At 42.8% G+C, this 20,006-nt stretch overlaps 1 protein-coding gene across 4 annotated transcripts in view; it reads left to right on the top strand.

The window, feature by feature from the left end:
* The window catches only part of LOC121554952 (SEC14 domain and spectrin repeat-containing protein 1), a 62,024-nt gene extending 42,252 nt beyond the window's left edge, over window positions 1-19,772 (top strand). For 3 of the 4 annotated variants that reach the window (XM_041868665.2, XM_041868667.1, XM_041868666.1), the window contains exons 10-20: window positions 2,146-2,249; window positions 2,459-2,569; window positions 8,845-8,967; window positions 10,045-10,239; window positions 13,308-13,422; window positions 13,665-13,824; window positions 14,026-14,107; window positions 14,280-14,402; window positions 17,271-17,462; window positions 17,774-17,904; window positions 18,065-19,772. In XM_041868665.2, coding sequence (XP_041724599.1) covers window positions 2,146-2,249; window positions 2,459-2,569; window positions 8,845-8,967; window positions 10,045-10,239; window positions 13,308-13,422; window positions 13,665-13,824; window positions 14,026-14,107; window positions 14,280-14,402; window positions 17,271-17,462; window positions 17,774-17,904; window positions 18,065-18,353 — 1,625 coding nt within the window. In that variant the 3' untranslated portion in view covers window positions 18,354-19,772. The remainder of the gene's footprint in view (window positions 1-2,145; window positions 2,250-2,458; window positions 2,570-8,844; window positions 8,968-10,044; window positions 10,240-13,307; window positions 13,423-13,664; window positions 13,825-14,025; window positions 14,108-14,279; window positions 14,403-17,270; window positions 17,463-17,773; window positions 17,905-18,064) is intronic. The other variant, XM_041868668.2, reaches the window with a different exon arrangement.
* The last annotated feature ends 234 nt before the right edge of the window (window positions 19,773-20,006 follow it).

Genomic DNA, 20,006 nt, shown 5'->3' with positions numbered 1-20,006 from the left:
TACAAATTAATAAAATAAAATAAAGATTGGAAAAAAGACATTGGGATAGTAAACTTAAACGACTAAAACCAGATACAAAGTATGTAGAAAAGATCATGGAGCTACAGTGGGGAGAACAAGTATTTGATACACTGCCGATTTTGCAGGTTTTCCTACTTACAAAGCATGTAGAGGTCTGTCATTTTTATCATAGGTACACTTCAACTGTGAGAGACGGAATCTAAAACAAAAATCCAGAAAATCACATTGTATGATTTTTAAGTAATTAGTTTGCATTTTATTGCATGACATAAGTATTTGATACATCAGAAAAGCAGAACTTAATATTTGGTACAGAAACCTTTGTTTGCAATTACAGAGATCATACGTTTCCTGTAGGTCTTGACCAGGTTTGCACACACTGCAGCAGGGATTTTGGCCCACTCCTCCATACAGACCTTCTCCAGATCCTTCAGGTTTTGGGGCTGTCGCTGGGCAATACGGACTTTCAGCTCCCTCCAAAGATTTCCTATTGGGTTCAGGTCTGGAGACTGGCTAGGCCACTCCAGGACCTTGAGATGCTTCTTACGGAGCCACTCCTTAGTTGCCCTGGCTGTGTGTTTCGGGTCATTGTCATGCTGGAAGACCCAGCCACGACCCATCTTCAATGCTCTTACTGAGGGAAGGAGGTTGTTGGCCAAGATCTCGCGATACATGGCCCCATCCATCCTCCCCTCAATACGGTGCAGTCGTCCTGTCCACTTTGCAGAAAAGCATCCCCAAAGAATGATGTTTCCACCTCCATGCTTCACGGTTGGGATGGTGTTCTTGGGGTTGTACTCATCCTTCTTCCTCCAAACACGGCGAGTGGAGTTTAGACCAAAAAGCTCAATTTTTGTCTCATCAGACCACATGACCTTCTCCCATTCCTCCTCTGGATCATCCAGATGGTCATTGGCAAACTTCAGACGGGCCTGGACATGCGCTGGCTTGAGCAGGGGGACCTTGCGTGCGCTGCAGGATTTTAATCCATGACGGCGTAGTGTGTTACTAATGGTTTTCTTTGAGACTGTGGTCCCAGCTCTCTTCAGGTCATTGACCAGGTCCTGCCGTGTAGTTCTGGGCTGATCCCTCACCTTCCTCATGATCATTGATGCTCCACGAGGTGAGATCTTGCATGGAGCCCCAGACCGAGGGTAATTGACCGTCATCTTGAACTTCTTCCATTTTCTAATAATTGCGCCAACAGTTGTTCCCTTCTCACCAAGCTGCTTGCCTATTGTCCTGTAGCCCATCCCAGCCTTGTGCAGGTCTACAATTTTATCCCTGATGTCCTTACACAGCTCTCTGGTCTTGGCCATTGTGGAGAGGTTGGAGTCTGTTTGAATGAGTGTGTGGACAAGTGTCTTTTAACAGGTAACGAGTTCAAACAGGTGCAGTTAATACAGGTAATGAGTGGAGAACAGGAGGGCTTCTTAAAGAAAAACTAACAGGTCTGTGAGAGCCGGAATTCTTAATGGTTGGTAGGTGATCAAATACTTATGTCATGCAATAAAATGCAAATTAATTACTGAAAAATAATACAATGTGATTTTCTGGATTTTTGTTTTAGATTCCGTCTCTCACAGTTGAAGTGTACCTATGATAAAAATTACAGACCTCTACATGCTTTGTAAGTAGGAAAACCTGCAAAATCGGCAGTGTATCAAATACTTGTTCTCCCCACTGTATATATTTTTTAATAAGATCATCTTTGAGTCTAAAATTCTAAAAATGTCATGTCATGGGGCCCCGATTGATTTTGTGATAATGTTTGAGTCACTTGGATAGCATAAGAACAAGGCATAAGCCATGGCAAAATGTGTAGAATTGCAGGAAATTCACTTCGAAACTTCATTTTTTTTCTCTCAGACCCATGACAAAATATGTAGAATTGAAGGAAACTAGCTTTAAAACATTAAAATGTTCTCTCTGCCCCATGGCAAAATGTGTAGAATTGCAGCAACATATTGTCTCTGTGGCCAAGAGGAGGGCCTCTAACTTGTTTTGCCATTGGCCACGACCCCCCTCTACTTCCTCCTGCTCTCTCTCTCTCATTCATTATCTCTCCCCTCCTGTCACTACTATTCCCCCTCTGATCATCCGCATCGCCTCTCTCCCCTCCAGGCCATGAGTTGCTGTCGGAGCTGCAGCAGCGGAGGTTTAATGGAGCAGAGGGAGGTGGTGTGGCCTGGTCCCCCATGGATGATGAGCTACTGGCCCAGCCACAGGTACAATAGAATAGAATAACTTTATATTTCCCAGAGGTGTAAAATAGTCATCCATGGGGGACAGATAAGATGTAAAAAGTCAGATAAGATGTAAAAAATATATAGTAAACATATAACAGCAAAATTCACACATAACATACAAATACAATATATACAAAGACTATATACAATATATACAAGATAACAAAATAAATGTTATATTATTTCAGGTCATGAAGCTGCTGGACTCCCTCAGGGAACAGTACACCAAGTACCAGGAGGTGTGTCGCCAACGCAGCAAACGATCCCAGCTGGAGGATATACAGACCAAGGTCATGCAGGTACTGCACACACACTGCCCTATGATATCACACACACACATAGGCACACACAGACATGCGCACACACACACACAGCTCACAAACTGCACACAAACACTATGACATCGTCAACACCAGCCCACTGACAAACCTACACACACTGCCCTAATGGATCCAAAACACCAGCAAAGTGAAAGACTGAGGCCAGGATTCAACAAACTGATATTTCAGACATCGCACTGCCTTGACTTTGGCCCAATGCCATCAACAACAGCAGCCTAGTGACCAGACTGAGAGAGAGCTGCTCTTTTTTCCATTGTCTTTTGCACTTTGTTTCAGAGAGGTTTACAAGCTACACACACCCACAGGATTTCATGAGGATCAGTTCAACAGACATCCAGAGAAAGGCCCAGTGGTTGTAATGCTCAGGGACTAGGGAATGTGATGCTTCAGTGGAACTTATTTTTCAATTTCAATTTCTCACCTTCTTCAGTTTATTTAAAGCCAGACCCTGGTGATAAATTGTCTGACTGTCCCTGTAACCGACTCATATCAAAACCTTTTCGGTTAGGCCTTCTCGTTCCAAAGTCAGCGTTACATACCACTGGATGGAAAAGCTAACTTCCGACAGACTGTTTACTTCGAGTCTCTGGCAGGGTTACTCATCAGTCAGCACACATGGCTACAAACACACACACACACACGGCTACACACACACACACACACACACACACACACACACACACACACACACACATCCTCAGCACACATGGCCTTCATCCCAGCACACTTCCTCCTTGGCACTACCTAATTTCCTGTCTGTAACCATGAAGAGAAAACGCCTTTTCTCCCATTGGCCAATAGATTGAACTCTACTTTAGCATCTAAAACAGTGGTTCTTAACCTATTTTGGTCACTGAACCCCTAATCACATATTGCTCTGCCAGAAGTACCCTCTCATTTGCAACTGACCATTAGGCCTATGTTCTTATGAGTCTTCCCAATGTAGGCTACCCCCTGTGGATAGGCCTGGTACCCTCAGGGCTACAAGTACCCCAGGTTGAGAACCATTTTGAATGTTTTACAGTGCAAAGCAGACGATATTGGATGATAAAACTACCAATGAGGAAGTGAACAGATGATGAGATGTGTTCCATGGAATGGACAGATTCTATTTTAGATTTTACAGATTCTAGATTGTAAGGGAATGAGCTGTCTGTTGCTATGGTGATAAAGATGTTGTTCAGTAGACAGTAGTCTAGGAACATACAGAGAAGGAACTGCCAGATGCGTCATAATAGCCCGGAAGTAAAGCCACACTGGGAGCCAAATTTGAAATGGAATACATTGAATACATGGAGCAGGGTGAAACAAAACACAATTTCAATGTATTTTTGTAAGGGCTGTGGTCACCATTCAATTAATACATTTACATTACATTTTAGTCATTTAGCAGACGCTCTTATCCAGAGCGACTTACAGTTAGCACATACATTATTTTATCGAACCCACAACCCTGGCGTTGCAAACGCCATGCTCTACCAACTGAGCTACATCCCCTGCCGGCCATTCCCTCCCCTACCCTGGACGACGCTGGGCCAATTGTGCGCCGCCCCATGGGTCTCCCGGTCGCGGCCGGCTACGACAGAGCCTGGATTCGAACCAGGATCTCTAGTGGCACAGCTAGCACTGCGATGCAGTGCCTTAGACCACTGCGCCACTCGGGAGACAATACATTAAATATATAGATGTCATGGTAGTGGGGAGCTATTTTATATTTTTTTCATGGGTCAATTATTTTCCCATTTACATCTTATAGCCACCAGTGGAGGCTCCTCAGAGGAAGAAGAGGAGGACCATCCTCGGTGAATTTCATAAAAATAAAAATAGTGAAACATATAAAACGTTATCCTTTTTAGATAAAACTATACTAAATATATTCAGGTCACTAAATAATGTATTAAAACACACTGTTTTGTAATGAAGGTAGACTCAGCAGCACTATGTAGGGTAGCACCATGGTGTAGCCAGAGGACAGCTAGCTTCTGTCCTCCTCTGGGTACATTGACTTCAATACAAAACATTGGAGGCTCATGGTTCTCACCCCCTTCCATAGACTTACACAGTAATTATGACAGCTTCCGGAGGACATCCTCCAACCTCTTAGAGCTCTTGCAGCATGAACTGACACGTTGTCCACCCAATCAAAGGATCAGAGAATGAATCTGGTACTGAAAGCATAAGCTAGAGCTAGCTAGCACTTCATAAAATATGGTGAGTAGTTGACTCAAAGAGAGAGAAAGACAATAGTTGAACAGTTTTTGAACAAATTCATTTATTCAAAAATTAAGAAGAAGCAAGAGAAAGAGCTATATTTTGGTTGTATTTTTTTTCACTTTCACTTAGCTAGCAATTGCAGCTAGCTAGTTTAGCCTACTCAAACACCCGGCTCAAACAGAGAGAGATGCTAGCTGGCTATGGCTATCCAACACTGGAACTCTTCCAAGTCAAGGTAAGCTTTAGGTTTTTATTAATTTATTGCCCTCCAGGGCCCGCCAGTGTAACTACTAAACTGCTTTCTGACTGTACACTGTATTGCATGATTTTAGCGGGTTTACTAACGCGTTAGTAATAATAATAATAATAATTAGTCATTTAGCAGACGCTCTTATCCAGAGCGACTTACAGGAGCAATTAGGGTTAAGTGCCTTGCTCAAGGGCACATCGACAGATTTTTTAGCCTGGTCACAGACAGCTGATGTGTTGTGCACTGAAGTCCACAAGTGAAAAGGTGAGAGGTGGAGAGCGCGTATATAGTTGTATATACAACGAGCAAAATGATCATGCTGTTTTTATGTGGCTGTTATGAAAGTGAAATGTTTGTGTGTGATCAGGGGTGTATTCATTCTGCCGATTCTGTTGAAAAACGTTTCTTAAACGGAAGCAAACAGAATGAAACGGGGATAAACATAGCTGAATTTGTCCAATAGAAACTCTAATTTGCAACTGTTGGACTAATGATTACACCCTAGATCAGGATTTCCCAAACTAGGTCCTGGGGCCCCTCATAACGCTGCCTTTTGGGAGCGATGTTGTTAGACTACATATCGTTGTTTCCTCTTCAGAGGACACTGGTGCACAAGTGATATATTGTTTCATTTCGCTTGACTGTGAGAACCACAAGTTCTTTCAAGTTTTGCACTGTATGGTCTGAAGGTTTGTATAAAACATTTCTTATAGGCCTACTACTATAGACCTACTATTTAAAAAATCACGGCATCTAAACAGATTGGATCCCCCTCACCTACTGAATGAATGCACTATAAAGCGCAAAGCCCGCCACATGATCTCCAGCCCAGACCACCCACTTCACCACTGATTTGATCTCCAATCGGGTCGGAGAAATCAGACAATTAAATGGCGTGCACTGTGCGCTTCAGGAGGAGTTTCATCCCAGGGGCTATCACTATTATGAACAACTCCCCATATGGGCAGGTGTGGGGTGGGATGGGAGGGTAGGACAGGTATTTGTCTGACTGTTCTTATTGTTTGTTTCCTGCTTTGTTTTCTATATGTGTTGTTTAGGCCTATGTGATGTGTGAGAAAGGCTAAGATTTCTTCTTGTAGGACAAACGTGAATCGGAATCGGAATTGTTTTCACTTTCCAATCATATGACCATCATGATTCAAATGCATTGATATAGTTCCATTCAATCAATCAAAGTTTAATGCTGGTATTATTTTCTCCTTCATGGCATGAGGAGTGATAGCTCATAAACTGAAGAGAATGTATACGATAAGATTGATTGGCTTCTTTCTCTTGTTGATACGTTTCACACCTTCCCAATCCAGCCCCAAACACACATTTGAGTTACACAAACATGGGGACTTCATTAACCCAATGTGGGATGTGATGGGTATATGGTCTTCTCTATTCGCTACAGAAAACTGTAAAGGAATAACGTTAGGAAACATGAATCTCAACCTGCAGCGGTCAAATGATTTGGCATAAATGGAAGTAAGCACCAACAGCTTGATAAAAAGTGTAAAACACACATGTGAAAGCTTAATTACAACATTAGTGGGAATATGTCCATGATAAAAACAAGAGAATGGAATATAATTTGATAAATTAGAAAAAAAGATTAGTTGATTTGCAGCTATTGTGCATCGCTATTTCTAATATTGATGTTGGGTGACTTTATGCCACTCCTGGCGCAAAAATTCAAGCAGCTCGGCTTTGTTTGATGGCTTGTGACCATCCATCTTCCTCTTGATCACGTTCCAGAAGTTTTCAATGGGGTTCAGGTCTGGAGATCGGGCTGGCCATGGCAGGGTCTTGATCTGGTGGTCCTCCATCCACACCTTGATTGACCTGGCTGTGTGGCATGGCGCATTGTCCTGCTGGAAAAAACAATCCTCAGAGTTGGGGAACAATGTCAGAGCAAAAGGAAGCAAGTTTTCTTTCAGGACAAGCTTGTGCGTGGCTTGATTCATGCGTCCTTCACAAAGACAAATCTGCCCGATTCCAGCCTTGCTGAAGCACCCCCAGATCATCACTGATCCTCCACCAAATTTCACAGTGGGTGCGAGACACTGTGGCTTGTAGGCCTCTCCAGGTCTCCGTCTAACCATTAGACGACCAGGTGTTGGGCAAAGCTGAAAATTGGACTCATCAGAGAAGATGACCTTACTCCAGTCCTCTACGGTCCAATCCTTATGGTCTTTTGCAAACCTTAGCCTGGTACTTCTCTGCTTCTCATTGATGAAGGGCTTTTTTCTAGCTTTGCACGACTTCAGCCCTGCCCCTAGGAGCCTGTTTCGAACCGTCCTCGCTGTGCACTTCACCCCAGCTGCCGTTTGCCATTCTTTTTGTAGGTCACTTGATGTCATCCTACGGTTGTTGAGTGACATTCGAATGAGTTGGTGGTCATCCCGGTCAGTAGAGAGTCGTTTTCGCCCTCTGCCGGTCTGTAGTTTAGTTGTCCCCAATGTCTGCCTCTTGACCTTGTTCTTATGAACCACCGTCTTTGAAATTTTAAGGACGGAAGCAACCTGACGCTCACTGTATCCCTCTGCCAGTAAAGCCAGAATTTAACCCTTCTTTTCCTCACTGAAAACGTTCCTTTTTAACTCTTTTGGCATGGTCAATAGTTATTTTTTGATTAATATTACTTTTGAGGTACTATTAGCACTGTTTTTGCCATCCAGCTGATCCTATTGCAAGAGGATAGTGATGACCACAGCAGTGGTTTTTATACTTTTCCTCGTTAAATACGATTTGGTTCAGGTGATCACCTAATCAGTTCCTAATTCAGTAGAATGAGATGTGCCTGTGTTGGAATTCAACAAACACTGGAATGGAATGGCTGTCATACATGTAGAGATGCTGATTTAAGAAAAATGTGCAGTGGTCTCTTAATTTTTTCCAGAGCTGTATATTTAATGTATTACATGAATGGTGACCACAGCCCTTCCGAAAATACATCTAAATAGTGTTTTAATGCGATTTATTTCCCCACCCTGCTCCATGTATTCAATGTCTTCCATTTCAAATTTGGCTCCCAGTGCAGCTAGTTCCTGGGGTATTGTATGTTCCTAGGCAGCAGTAGGATTAGTTTGGCTTGGGGAGTTTGGCCTAGTTCTTATCTGCTGGCAGTAAAGATGCTGTGTAGTGAGTGGGGGAGTAGTTTGTAAGCTGTATTGCTCCAAGCTCTATAGGAGACAGGCAGAAGAATTGCCTCACCAAGCTAAAAGATGATGCAGAAGAAAACCGCTCTATCAAACTCAACACACTGAACCATTTGATCACCCCTCTTACACAGTTCAGTGGATTATAACACCTCTTCTTGATCCTCCCTAAATACTGCTTTAATATATTTGAACCAGATGTTGAATTAGATTTATCATGTTATTCGATATTTCCTTATCTTGTCCTGGGATGTCAGTTTAGACACACAGAAAACATTAGTACAATATAACATGAACAATATTTACTTGGCAAAATCTTGTTCTGTGCTGACACATGGTACACTATTTGTCTCATTATAAGACATTATAAATGTTCATACATTCTTTATAGTCATTATACCTGCTGGTTTTAAGTACCGCATTTTAACCGAAACAATGAAGTACCCCATTTTAACCCAATCCCACACTGATTTGTTAATGATTTGTGCCCAATCATCGACCTCACAGATACCTGGAAGGTATTTGATTGGTTGGTCCTGGGGTGTGTGTCTGTGAGTCATGAAGCGTGTGCTAATGGGGTCTTTCTCTTCCTTGTTGCTATGCAGGTTGTGAATTGGCTGGAGGGGCCTGGCACAGAGCAGCTCCGAACACAGTGGGGGATCGGAGATTCCATCAGGGCCTCCCAGGCCCTGCAGCAGAAACACGAGGAGATAGAGAGCCAACACAGCGTAAGGACATAATAACACAACACACACTACAGACACAAAACAACAAACAACACAATACAATGCAATACAATACAACACGACACAGCTTGCCAACAGCAGAACTCTATTACATCACTCCTTGTTCAATGTTCATAATCACAGACATGAGAAGAGGTGGGGAGATAGCTGCTAGTTCTGTGTGTGCCTCTCTTTCTTGCTTTCTCTCTCTCTCTGCAGTAGAAGCACTTGCCTGTGGAGAATCTTGACAATCCCAATAATTAGGTCACCGAATATGAATATGGGTTTGGATTGTTAGGAAGAGTCTGTTAGCTGCCAGGAGATGTACTGTACTGGAACTGGTTGTTATAGGTCATTACTCTCTGGGCTGAGGAGCACGGTTAAAGCAGTACAAGACCAAAAATATGGAATAAAGCCATTGAAGTAAATAAGGTACAATGTTTACATCTGGAAAAAGCTTGTGTGATTTCACTTACAAAACAGAGAGATAGAGAGTTTGAAGCACAAATTAGAGCTTGCCCTTAACTTTTCCTCCCTGGATGTAGTATTGTCCTGCCCAGAGTCGTGGACAGACAGGCCAGGCCAGGAAGTGACTGCAGCAGCAGCAGCTGCAGCTGTGGGGTGTAACTAATGGAAGGCTAAAGCGAGAGCGAGGTCAAAGCTAAAGATTGATGGTTAGGCTAAAGCGAGAGAGAGCCTTGTTGTGATGTTATCTCCAACAGCCTTCAGCAGGTGGAGCTATTGATCTGAAATGTCCAAGTGTTGTCAGGGTAATAACTACAGCACAAAAACACATCACTAGAGCATTCAACTCAATTACTGTACAGTAGGTCTGAACAGAATTTGAACAGCTTTGATACAGAAACATCTTTAGTGTGTGGTTCTTCTGTGTATTGAGCTTCTCTGTGATAAATTGGCTTGTATATCAGAAAGAGTTTTCCTGCTTTCTGGCCAAAGCCAGAGGACCACAATGGAAATAAGTTGTGAAACATTGTGTTATTCACTTGTGTGGCTCAATTGTGTTTTTAATTTGTGAATCAACAAATCATAATGTATGTGTTATTGCTTGTGTATTTACAGGAGTGGTTTGCAGTATACGTGGAGCTGAACCAGCAGATAGCAGCGTTGCTGAGTTCTGGAGACGAGGAGGACCTAGTGGAGTTAAAGGGTCTACAGCAGCAGCTCAGTGATGTCTGTTACAGACAGGCCAGCCAACTGGAGTCCAGACAGAACGTACTGCAGTCAGCACACGAGTTCCACGGCACCGCACAGGACGTATGTATCATTTGTATTTGTATTTATTAGGGATCCCCATTAGCTGCTGCCAAGGCAGCAGCAAATCTTCCTGGGGTCCAAACATATTAAAGCACTTACATTACATATAAAACTAAATATAAAACAGTACATCATATGACATTATTACACCACTACCAATATACAATACAAAATGTTTAATATCACCATGCAACAATATCACAATGTGTGCGTATGCATGTGTCTATACTCTTGTGTGTGTCTCTTCACAGTCCCCGTTGTTCCATAAGGTGTATTTTTACCTGTTTTTTAAAATCTGATTCTACTGCTTGCATCAGTTACCTGATGTGGAATAGACTTCCATGTAGTCATGGCTCTATGTAGTACTGTGTGCCTCCCATAGTCTGTTCTGGACTTGGGGACTGTGAAGAGACCTCTGGTGGCATGCCTTGTGGGGTATGCATGGGTTTCCGAGCTATGTGATAGTAGTTTAAACAGACAGCTCGGTACATTCAGCTTGTCAACACCTGTTACAAAAACAAGCAGTGATGAAGTCAATCTCTCTTCCACTCTGAGCCAGGAGAGACTGACATGCATGTCATTAATGTTAGCTCTCCGTGTACTTTTAAGGGCCAGCCGTGCTGCCCTGTTCTGAGCCAACTGCAATTTTCCCAAGTTCCTCTTTGTGGAACCTGACCAAACTACTGAACAGTAGTCTAGGTGCAACAAAACTAGGGCCTGTAGGACCTGCCTTGTTGATAGTGTTGTTAAGAAGGCAGAGCAGCGCTTAATTATGGACATATTTCTCCCCATCTTAGCTACTGTTGTATCAATATGCTTTGACCATGACAGTCTACAATCCAGGGTTACTCCAAGCAGTTTAGTCTCCTCAACTTGCTCAATTTCCACATTATTCATTACGAGATGTAGTTGAGGTTTAGGGTTTAGTGAATGATTTGACCCAAATACAAAGCTTTTAGTTTTTGAAATATTCAGGACTAACTTATTCCTTGCCACCCATTCCGAAACAAACTGCAACTCTTTGTTAAGTGTTGCAGTTATTTCAGTTGCTGTAGTAGCTGACGTGTATAGTGTTGAGTCATCCGCATACATAGACACACTGACTTTACTCAAAGCCAGTGGCATGTCGTTAGTAAAGATGGAAAAAAACAAGGGGCCTAGACAGCTGCCCTGGGGAATTGCTGATTCTACCTGGATTATGTTTGAGAGGCTTCCATTAAAGAACACCCTCTGTGTTCTGTTAGACAAGTAACTCTTTATCCACATTATAGCAGGGGGTGTAAAGCCATAACACATACGTTTTTCCAGCAGCAGACAATGATCGATAATGTCAAAAGCCACACTGAAGTCTAACAAAACGATTGATTGATTGATTGATTTGATTCATCTGATCATTACAAAACATGTATAAAGCCAAGAATAAGAACTACAGTGACTCTCACTCTAAATCACAAAGTCAAACCCTAGGCCTGGTCCCTAGGCCCTTGTGTAGATCTTTGAGGATTTGATAGGTGTAAGCAATATGGCAACAATCAGAGGGCAAGATAGAGCTACAACCACCCATATTGCTTACACTTATCCAGTCACCTGATCTACATAAGTGCCTAGGGGTGAAGGGGTGGGGGTCATAATATACTGAACAAAAATATAAACGCAACATGCAACAATTTCAAAGATTTTACAGAGTTACAGTTCAAATAAGGAAATCAGTCAATTTAAATAAATTAATTAGTCCCTAATCTATGTCTTTCACATGACTGAGAATACAGATATGCATTCACAGATACCTGAATAAAAGGTAGGGGCATGGATCAGAAAACCAGTCAGTATCTGGTATGACCACCATTTGCCTCATGCAGGGCAACACATCTCCTTCGCATAGAGTTGATCAGGCTGTTGATTGTGGCCTGTGGAATGTTTTCCCACTCCACTTCAATGGCGGTGCGAAGTTGCTGGATATTGGTGGGAACTGGAACACACTGTCATACACGTTGATCCAGAGCATACCCAAACATGCTCAATGGGTGACATGTCTGGTGAGTATGCAGGCCATGGAAGAACTGGGATATTTTCAGCTTCCAGGAATTGTGTACAGATCCGTACATTATCATGCTGAAACATGAGGTGATGGCGGCGGATGTATGGCATGACAATGGGCCTCAGGATCTCGTCACGGTATCTCTGTGCATTCAAATTGCCATTGATAAAATGCAATTGTGTTCGTTGTCCATGGTTTATGTTCGTTGTCCGTAGCTTAACCCCACCGCCACCAAGGGGCACTCTGTTCACAATGTTGACATCAGCAAACCGCTCACCCACACGGTGCCATCACCTGCCATCTGCCCGGTACAGTTGGAACTGCGATTCATCCGTGAAGAGCACATTTCTCCAGCGTGCCAGTGGCCATCGAGGGTGAGCATTTGCCCACTGAAGTCTGTTACGATGGCGAACTGCATTCAGGTCAAAACCCGAGGACGACAAGCACGCAGATGAGCTTCCCTGAGCCGGTTTCTGACAGTTTGTGCAGAAATTCTTCCGTTGTGCAAACCCACAGATTCATCAGCTGTCCAGGTGGCTGGTCTCAGATGATCCCGCAGGTGAAGAAGCCAGATGTGGAGGACCTGGGCTGGCGTGGTTACATGCCAGATGTGCATGCCAATTGCACGCTCCCTCAAAACTTGAGACATCTGTGGCATTGTGTTTTAGAGTGGCCTTTTATTGCACATTTTAGAGTGGCCTTTTATTGTTCCCAACACAAGGTGCACCTGTGTAATGATCATGCTGTTTAATCAGCTTCTTGATATGCCACACCTGATGGATCGATTATCTTGGCAAAGGAGAAATGCTCACTAACAGGGATGTAAACAAGTTTGTGCAAAAACATTGAGAGAAATAAGCTTTTTGTGCATATGGGACATTTCTGGGATCTTTTATTTCAGCTCATGAAACATGGGACAAACACTTTACATGTTGTGTTAAACATTTTGTTCAGTGTAGTATAGACTACTAACTGCTTGGACTAAAGCTCTTTGTTGCCTTGGTAATAACGCCCCAGTTTACCCTCCCAGCTGTCCCAGCAACTGGATGGTCTACTGGGCATGCTCTGTGCAGACGTGGCGCCTGCTGACGGGGCTGCCATCCAACAAACACTCAAACACCTCGAGGAAAAACTCAAGAGCGTCGGTAAGCACAATTAAGTTTATTATTCACCGTATTTTATGAAACCAAGCCTACAATGGATAACTGCATAGTAGAATAATAAGACTGATCTTGAGAAAGGTATTTGTGCTGAAACATTGACAGTCTTAACTATATCCCCTCTTCTTGTTTTTTTTCTAATGGAAAACTGCAATAATAATAATTTAACTTTCAGTAGTGTTAGTTGAGTAATTCAGGAGTATTATTTGCTGTGTATTTCTGCCCAGAGGGAGCCCTGGTAGGCCTGAGGGAGAAAGGTCAGGTCCTGATGGATCAGATGTCCAACCAGACTTCCTGGTCCTATGGGAAAGACGTGCCCATCGAGAACAAAGACAACGTTGATCACATCCAAGGTGTCATGGAGGACATGCAGCTCCGGAAACAAAGGTTTGCTCAGATTTCTTTTCAATCTTTTTTTTGATGATGTAAGGCCACAGGCCTCAAGATGATGCTGGAGTTGTTTACAAAGGTTCCATGAGTCAAGCAATTTCTGGAATATCGTGGAATTTTGGCCGTTGTCATGGAACTTGTCATGGAAACGGCTGTCGTCATGTTTTAAGACATTAGTAAAGTTTTGGTTCTGTGTAGATGTGAGGATATGGTGGATGTCAGGAGACTGAAGATGCTTCAGATGGTCCAGCTGTTCAAGTGTGAGGAAGATGCATCACAGGTCAGTAGATAGGCCTCCTTCTGTTCATCTCTGTTTGTTTGTTTGACCTCTGTTGGTTCTGGACTGTAAACTTCAGTGTGTTGTTATTATTGACATGTTGTTGTTGACATGTTGTTATTGTTGTTGACAATACCTTGTAAACCCCAGCTCATGTCACTGTGTTAACTCTCAGGCGGTGGAGTGGCTGGGTGAGCTCCTTGATGCTCTTCTAAAGACCCACATCAGACTAGGGGACGACTCACAGGAAACCAAAGTGCTGCTGGAGAAACACAAGAAGTTTGTGGATGTTGCACAGGTACATACTACAAGAGTAGAGTTCAGACAGCTTGAGGAAGACTGAGGGGTTCTCTCTCTCACGCTCTCGTCACTCCCTCAATTGTTCTGTCTGCCCCCTCCTCTCTCTCTCTGTCTCTTTTCTCTTGTCTTTCAAAGAGAGATAGAGGGGGAAGGGGAGAGCGGGGTAAGTTGAGCCACCCTTGTGACTAGGAAACCATACACAAAGTTAATAATTTGACCAAATATTTAGGAAGAGGTAATAATTTCATGAAGTCTGTGAAGGAAGAAACCACATGGAAAAAGTGGGAAGCAAGTTAGGTCCAAAATATGGATTTTCACCAAGTCAAATGTATTGTGTTAGAGGTTTCATGATGCTTGTATCTAAACCGAAGTAGATATTTGTAAGATTGTTTATATATCAGTTGGGGTCTCTATAAGCTTCAGTATGCGGCCCTAAACCTAGCATAAAAGTGCATCGTAGCTGTGTGGGTGGGCTAATATAGTCAAAACGTTTGCCTTGGGGTAAGTTGAGCCAATTGCATTATCGCTGGGATATGAGGTAACAACAGGGCCTGGCCTATGTTAAAAGTATTTTAAAAAAGTACAAAGTGTTTGTTAGGTGTTAAGCCTGTTTTAAAAGATGCTTAAAGTGATTAAAAGATAAAAAGCGATTTGTGATTGTGTTGAATTGTGTTTGGGAAATAAAGATAGACATGGTTTTAAAAAGGTAGTGGTAGTATTTCATTCAGTAAAGAAATTGGTAGGCGGCTTAACTTACCCTGTCCCGCATGACAAGATACCACTTTTTTTGGACAAGCTATGTTTTCAGAACTGTAATGTTTACATGAATATGTGACCGACCGGCTCGATTCGGTCTTATGTAGCAACATTTGAAATAGTATTTTTTACATTGGATAAAAGTAGAGACTCAAGAGCTAGAAAATAGTATATCATACACTACAGTTGAGGAACAATGTGAAAGTAATTATGCTTTGAAAGTTGATAAACTTGTAACCTCACTTTTGAGAAAATGGCCCTTGAATGTTTTGGTACCTACTGGAGCGCTCTTCTTTGTCTACACCCATTCAGTATTGTTCACACCCTCTTAAGCTTTAGCCCCACCCATGTCTTTAAGGATTCACATGTGAGGCTATGTACTAAACAAGCAAAGATTTCAAGACTAAAGGCTGGTTTATACTACGGGTGTGTTCGTACATTTTATCTGGAGTGCCAGGGTTTGCTCTGGGCGTTCGTAAAGTCAGAGCGTTGTCAGATTGTCCGTTTGTAAATTCAGAGCGTTTCGCTCTTGGTGCGTTCAGAGTGCACACTGGACGTTCTGGCCGAGGAGTAGGGTTGTTACGAGCGTTCTGACCTAACAACAGCAGTCAAGCACCGAAGCTAACTGGCTAATGTTGGCTAGCTTGCTAGCTACTTCCAAGAACAAATGAGAGAACAGCTCACTGACCATTTTACTCGCCCTAGCAGAGCTGGTTAGGCTGTTTTTATGTTATCCAGAGCGTTGGTGACTGCAATTGTGCTGCTGGCAACAATTTACTTCGCTTTTTTGCCAACGTTTACTGACACTGGCCATATTCAACGGGTGTTGAGCGTTCGTAAATTCGTCAGTCATTCTGCGCTCTGGCACACTCAGACGAGAGTGCTCTGAAATCAGAGTAGATAGCCAGAGCGAATTTACCAGCTACGTCTATCGACAGTTGTCGCAATGACATCATAAACATTCTATTGAAATAGTTACTTGCATAGTGGAGTCTTTTGTTTAGACATGTAGCTAGCTAGCTAGCTAAACAATGAACCATAATCCCAACTCATAACGTTACTACCCTTGAATGTGCAGGTAGCTAACCAACCAGGTTCAATGTTAGCTAGATAATATTAGGCTATAACTAGCAATGCAAATGCCTCTGAGATACGAATAATATTACTACACATATCATACACGTAACATTAGCTAGCTAGCCAGCCAGCTAACGTTAGCTAGCTAGTTAACAGTACACTTTAACTTGAAATGAAAACGACTTTCTGACAAAATTAGAAACGTGTAATATATGAAAATGTGGCTAGCTAGACTATCTTACCCATATACATGGATGGACGCTTGTCCCTCTCTGTCACGGATGCCATGGTTGCCATTAGTTTGAAGATGTAATCTGGAGACAGGTGTTTTATACAACAGCCTTCTGTGTTCTCTTTTCCACTTCGTCTGCATATTTGCAATCAAACGCCAGCATTTTCTCCATCTCCTTAGCTATCATACTCTAATTCTACTGATTTCAAAACTCGGTCCTCCAGAAAATAGAGAGCAACACTTATGCAGTTCTACTACGTGATATCTTTCAAAAAATCTGTGTTAGAAAGGATTACCTACACATACTGACCAGCTCATGTTATAGACAGAAGCGAGCTACATGGAAGACCAATCCGAACTCATCTCTCGGCATGTCCAGCCCACTCATTATCTCAGCCAATCATGGCTAGCGGGAAGGTTGCTGTCTTTTTCCGTGGCTAACCCAACAAGGCTCCTAATTTAACTATTTTGTTCGTATTTACAGATGGCATAGAAGTTTGTTATTAAGGCACATGAAAGTTCACATGTTCCAGAAGGCATTTCTGCATTACGTTCAAATGGCGCTCCTGTAGTGACGCGCGACATACGCCTAGTTTCCTGAAACGAGTCACATATGATTATTTCCAAGGATACACAACATCCTGAAATATATGTAATTTCTTTGTTAGAAAGAGTACTAACTTATATTTCCCATGACGCAGTGATGCTGAATGTAAAAAATGGCTCAACTTACCCCACTGTCCCCTACAGGGTACTAGCTATATTGTTAACCTGGCTCTCTCTCTCTTTCTCTGTGTCCAGAGCACCTATGACTACGGCCGTCAGCTGCTCCAGGCGACGGTGGTGTTGTGTCAGTCTCTACGGTGCTCCACACGCTCCTCTGGTGACACCCTGCCACGCCTCAACCGGGTCTGGAAACAATTCACTGTCACCACCGAGGAGAGGGTCCATCGGCTGGAGATGGCCTGCTCCTTCCACACCGCAGCTGAGAAGGTAGGAAGAGAATGACAGTTATTAAAATGAAACCTAATATTATCAGGAAGATGTTAATGTATTACTGAAGTACCTTTGTGACAGCCAAAGAATACACCTTCTTCTTAGCAAACATTGCCAAGGTTTTGTCTTCTTTGTGCTTCTGACTTCTACTCAGTGAGCCCTGTTGCTGGGAAGTGTTGAGTTATTGTGATATGCATGTATGCCACTTAACAGATACTTATCTAAAGTGACTAACAGTACAGTGAGTACATACTTTTTTGTTGATGGTCCTCCTCTGTTTCCATTCCCTCCTGTCTCCTCCATCCCAGGTGCTGGTCCAAGCCAGCCCAGACCTGGGTGATCTCCCAGTTGAGGTGGAGCAGGAGACCTATGAGGAGGTGGAGACTGTGGGGAAGGCTCTACTGGACAGACTCACTGTCCCTGTTATATTCCCAGACGGGTAAGAAACAATGGACATTTCACACTGAGACATGCATGGCTTTACCAAGATGCAAGATCTAATGATGCATGCCATTTTGATCATGGACTGTCAATCCTTGCATCCATAGCCCCATCTATGACCCTGCTGAGTCCTTCTGTCCCCTTTGTTCCCCCTTCAGGAGCGAGCAGTACTTTGGCAGTCCTGGAGACATGGCGTCCTCTGCTGAACACATCCGGGACAAGATGAAGCTGGTGGAGGACAGGAAACTGACTCTGCACGAGGAAGATGAAGAGGAAGAAGACATCGAGCAGCTACAGTATGAGCAGATACATGACCAGGACGAAGAACTACAAGATGATGAAGAACTACAAGACGACCAGGAACTACATGATGAAGAACTACAGGAAGTGGATAATGAACTACAAGATGGGGAGGAACTAGAACTGGAGAATGAGACGGACACTTAGGAATGCTAATGGGGCTCTTATAACAGCTAGCCTGGTCCCAGATCAGTTTGTGCTGTCTTGCCAAATCCTATGGTCATTGGCGTGACAATGACCATAGGAGTTGACAAGAGAGCATAAACAGATCTGGGGCCAGGCTGCAGACCTATAACAGCAGCAGCAAGCAGTCCTCCAGACATTGAGGACAGGAAAGAACACCTCTGACCTTCGACGTTACGTCAACACAGCACCTTACCATCACGTGCACCAGATCTCAATGTATGCACTCACTAACTTTAAGTCGCTCTGGATAAGAGCGTCTGCTAAAATGACTAAAATTTAAATCTCTAGAATCCCGTCAATCTCCCGGTGTGACCGCATTCCTTCCGTCTCGGTTGTACTCTGCCTCGTCAAGCCATATTAACCTACCAATAGCAGTTAAAGATAGAATATGGTCCTCTAGGATCCACTTACATTGCATACAGTACATGACATGGAGAAGAGAGGAGAGGAGGAGGGAAACAAAAAGAAAGAAACTGAAAGCACTGACTGGACTGAACTCTGAAATGGACTATTTCCCTTAAAGCTTTACCTTGCCTGTCGCTTGTCCCTCTGAAGTTGTGTTCACGCTGCACTTGGCCCAGGGATAGTTTTAACCCAGGGTTAAGGTTAGGCCTGGGTTAAGAACAAGTAGTGTAAAAAACCCTTAAGACAGGTGACTCAAGCTTTTACATGGTTCTACTAAACCTTCTAGAACGTACAGAAAGCAAAGCACCGTCTCTCTCCTTGTATTTACCTTACCGGTGCTTTAGAGTTTCTAGGCCTTTCTCTTTCTTGTCAAACTGCCTTGTTTGACTATAAGCAATGTATTTTATATTTTCCCTCTTTTGTTTCTTGTTCGCAGTACTTTCAAGTGGTTTCTGGAAGGAGAGATAAAAATGTAAAAAGATGGGCCAATATATCAATCCATTCTCATTCTAAATGCCTTTGAATTTGGCACTAACGTCCCAGCCGACTGTTTCCGGTATAGACGGACTGTTGTATATTACGTGGATGGATGGGTGCAGTCAACCAGCTTTTAAGATATTTAGATGGCTGTGTCACTTGTGTGCATCAAGGTAAAATGTCAAATCAGAGCTTTGTTATAAACCTAGATTAGAGTGGTAGATCCAGGGCTTTGTTTTTATTAATAAAATGTGATATGAGAATTATGCTTAATCTCTTCATAATTGTCATTCTAATGTACACATACAGTACATACACCTTTTGCATTGTGAGGCATGCTATTGAAATATTAATTATATATTTATTTTGTTTTGTATATTGGTATTTTACATACCAGTCAAAGTCATAATGCTTGTGGAGTTTTTAGGTTAGCGAGGCTAATCATGTATTTCTTGAAAACCTTGGTCCTGCGAAATAAACAAGCAAACATTTGAAAGATTTCTTGGAGAGAATGTAGTTATTTGTCTTTCGATTCATAAGTCTTACAAGACAATGTTGTCTCTTACACATACACAAGGTATGACTTCATGCTTCAATTTCATTTGACGCATTTGGGACCCTGGGGCACCGACCTCCAGGCCCCCAGTTTTATAATGCTATTCTACACATTTTGTCATGAGGCTATGAGAAAATGTTGCAGTTTTAAAGCTAATTTCCTGCAATTCTACAAAT

This window comes from Coregonus clupeaformis, chromosome 40, assembly GCF_020615455.1.
Source record: "Coregonus clupeaformis isolate EN_2021a chromosome 40, ASM2061545v1, whole genome shotgun sequence".
NCBI lineage: Eukaryota > Metazoa > Chordata > Actinopteri > Salmoniformes > Salmonidae > Coregonus > Coregonus clupeaformis.
The sequence above is the reverse complement of the archived record's forward strand: the minus strand, read 5'-3'. Positions and strand labels throughout refer to the sequence as shown.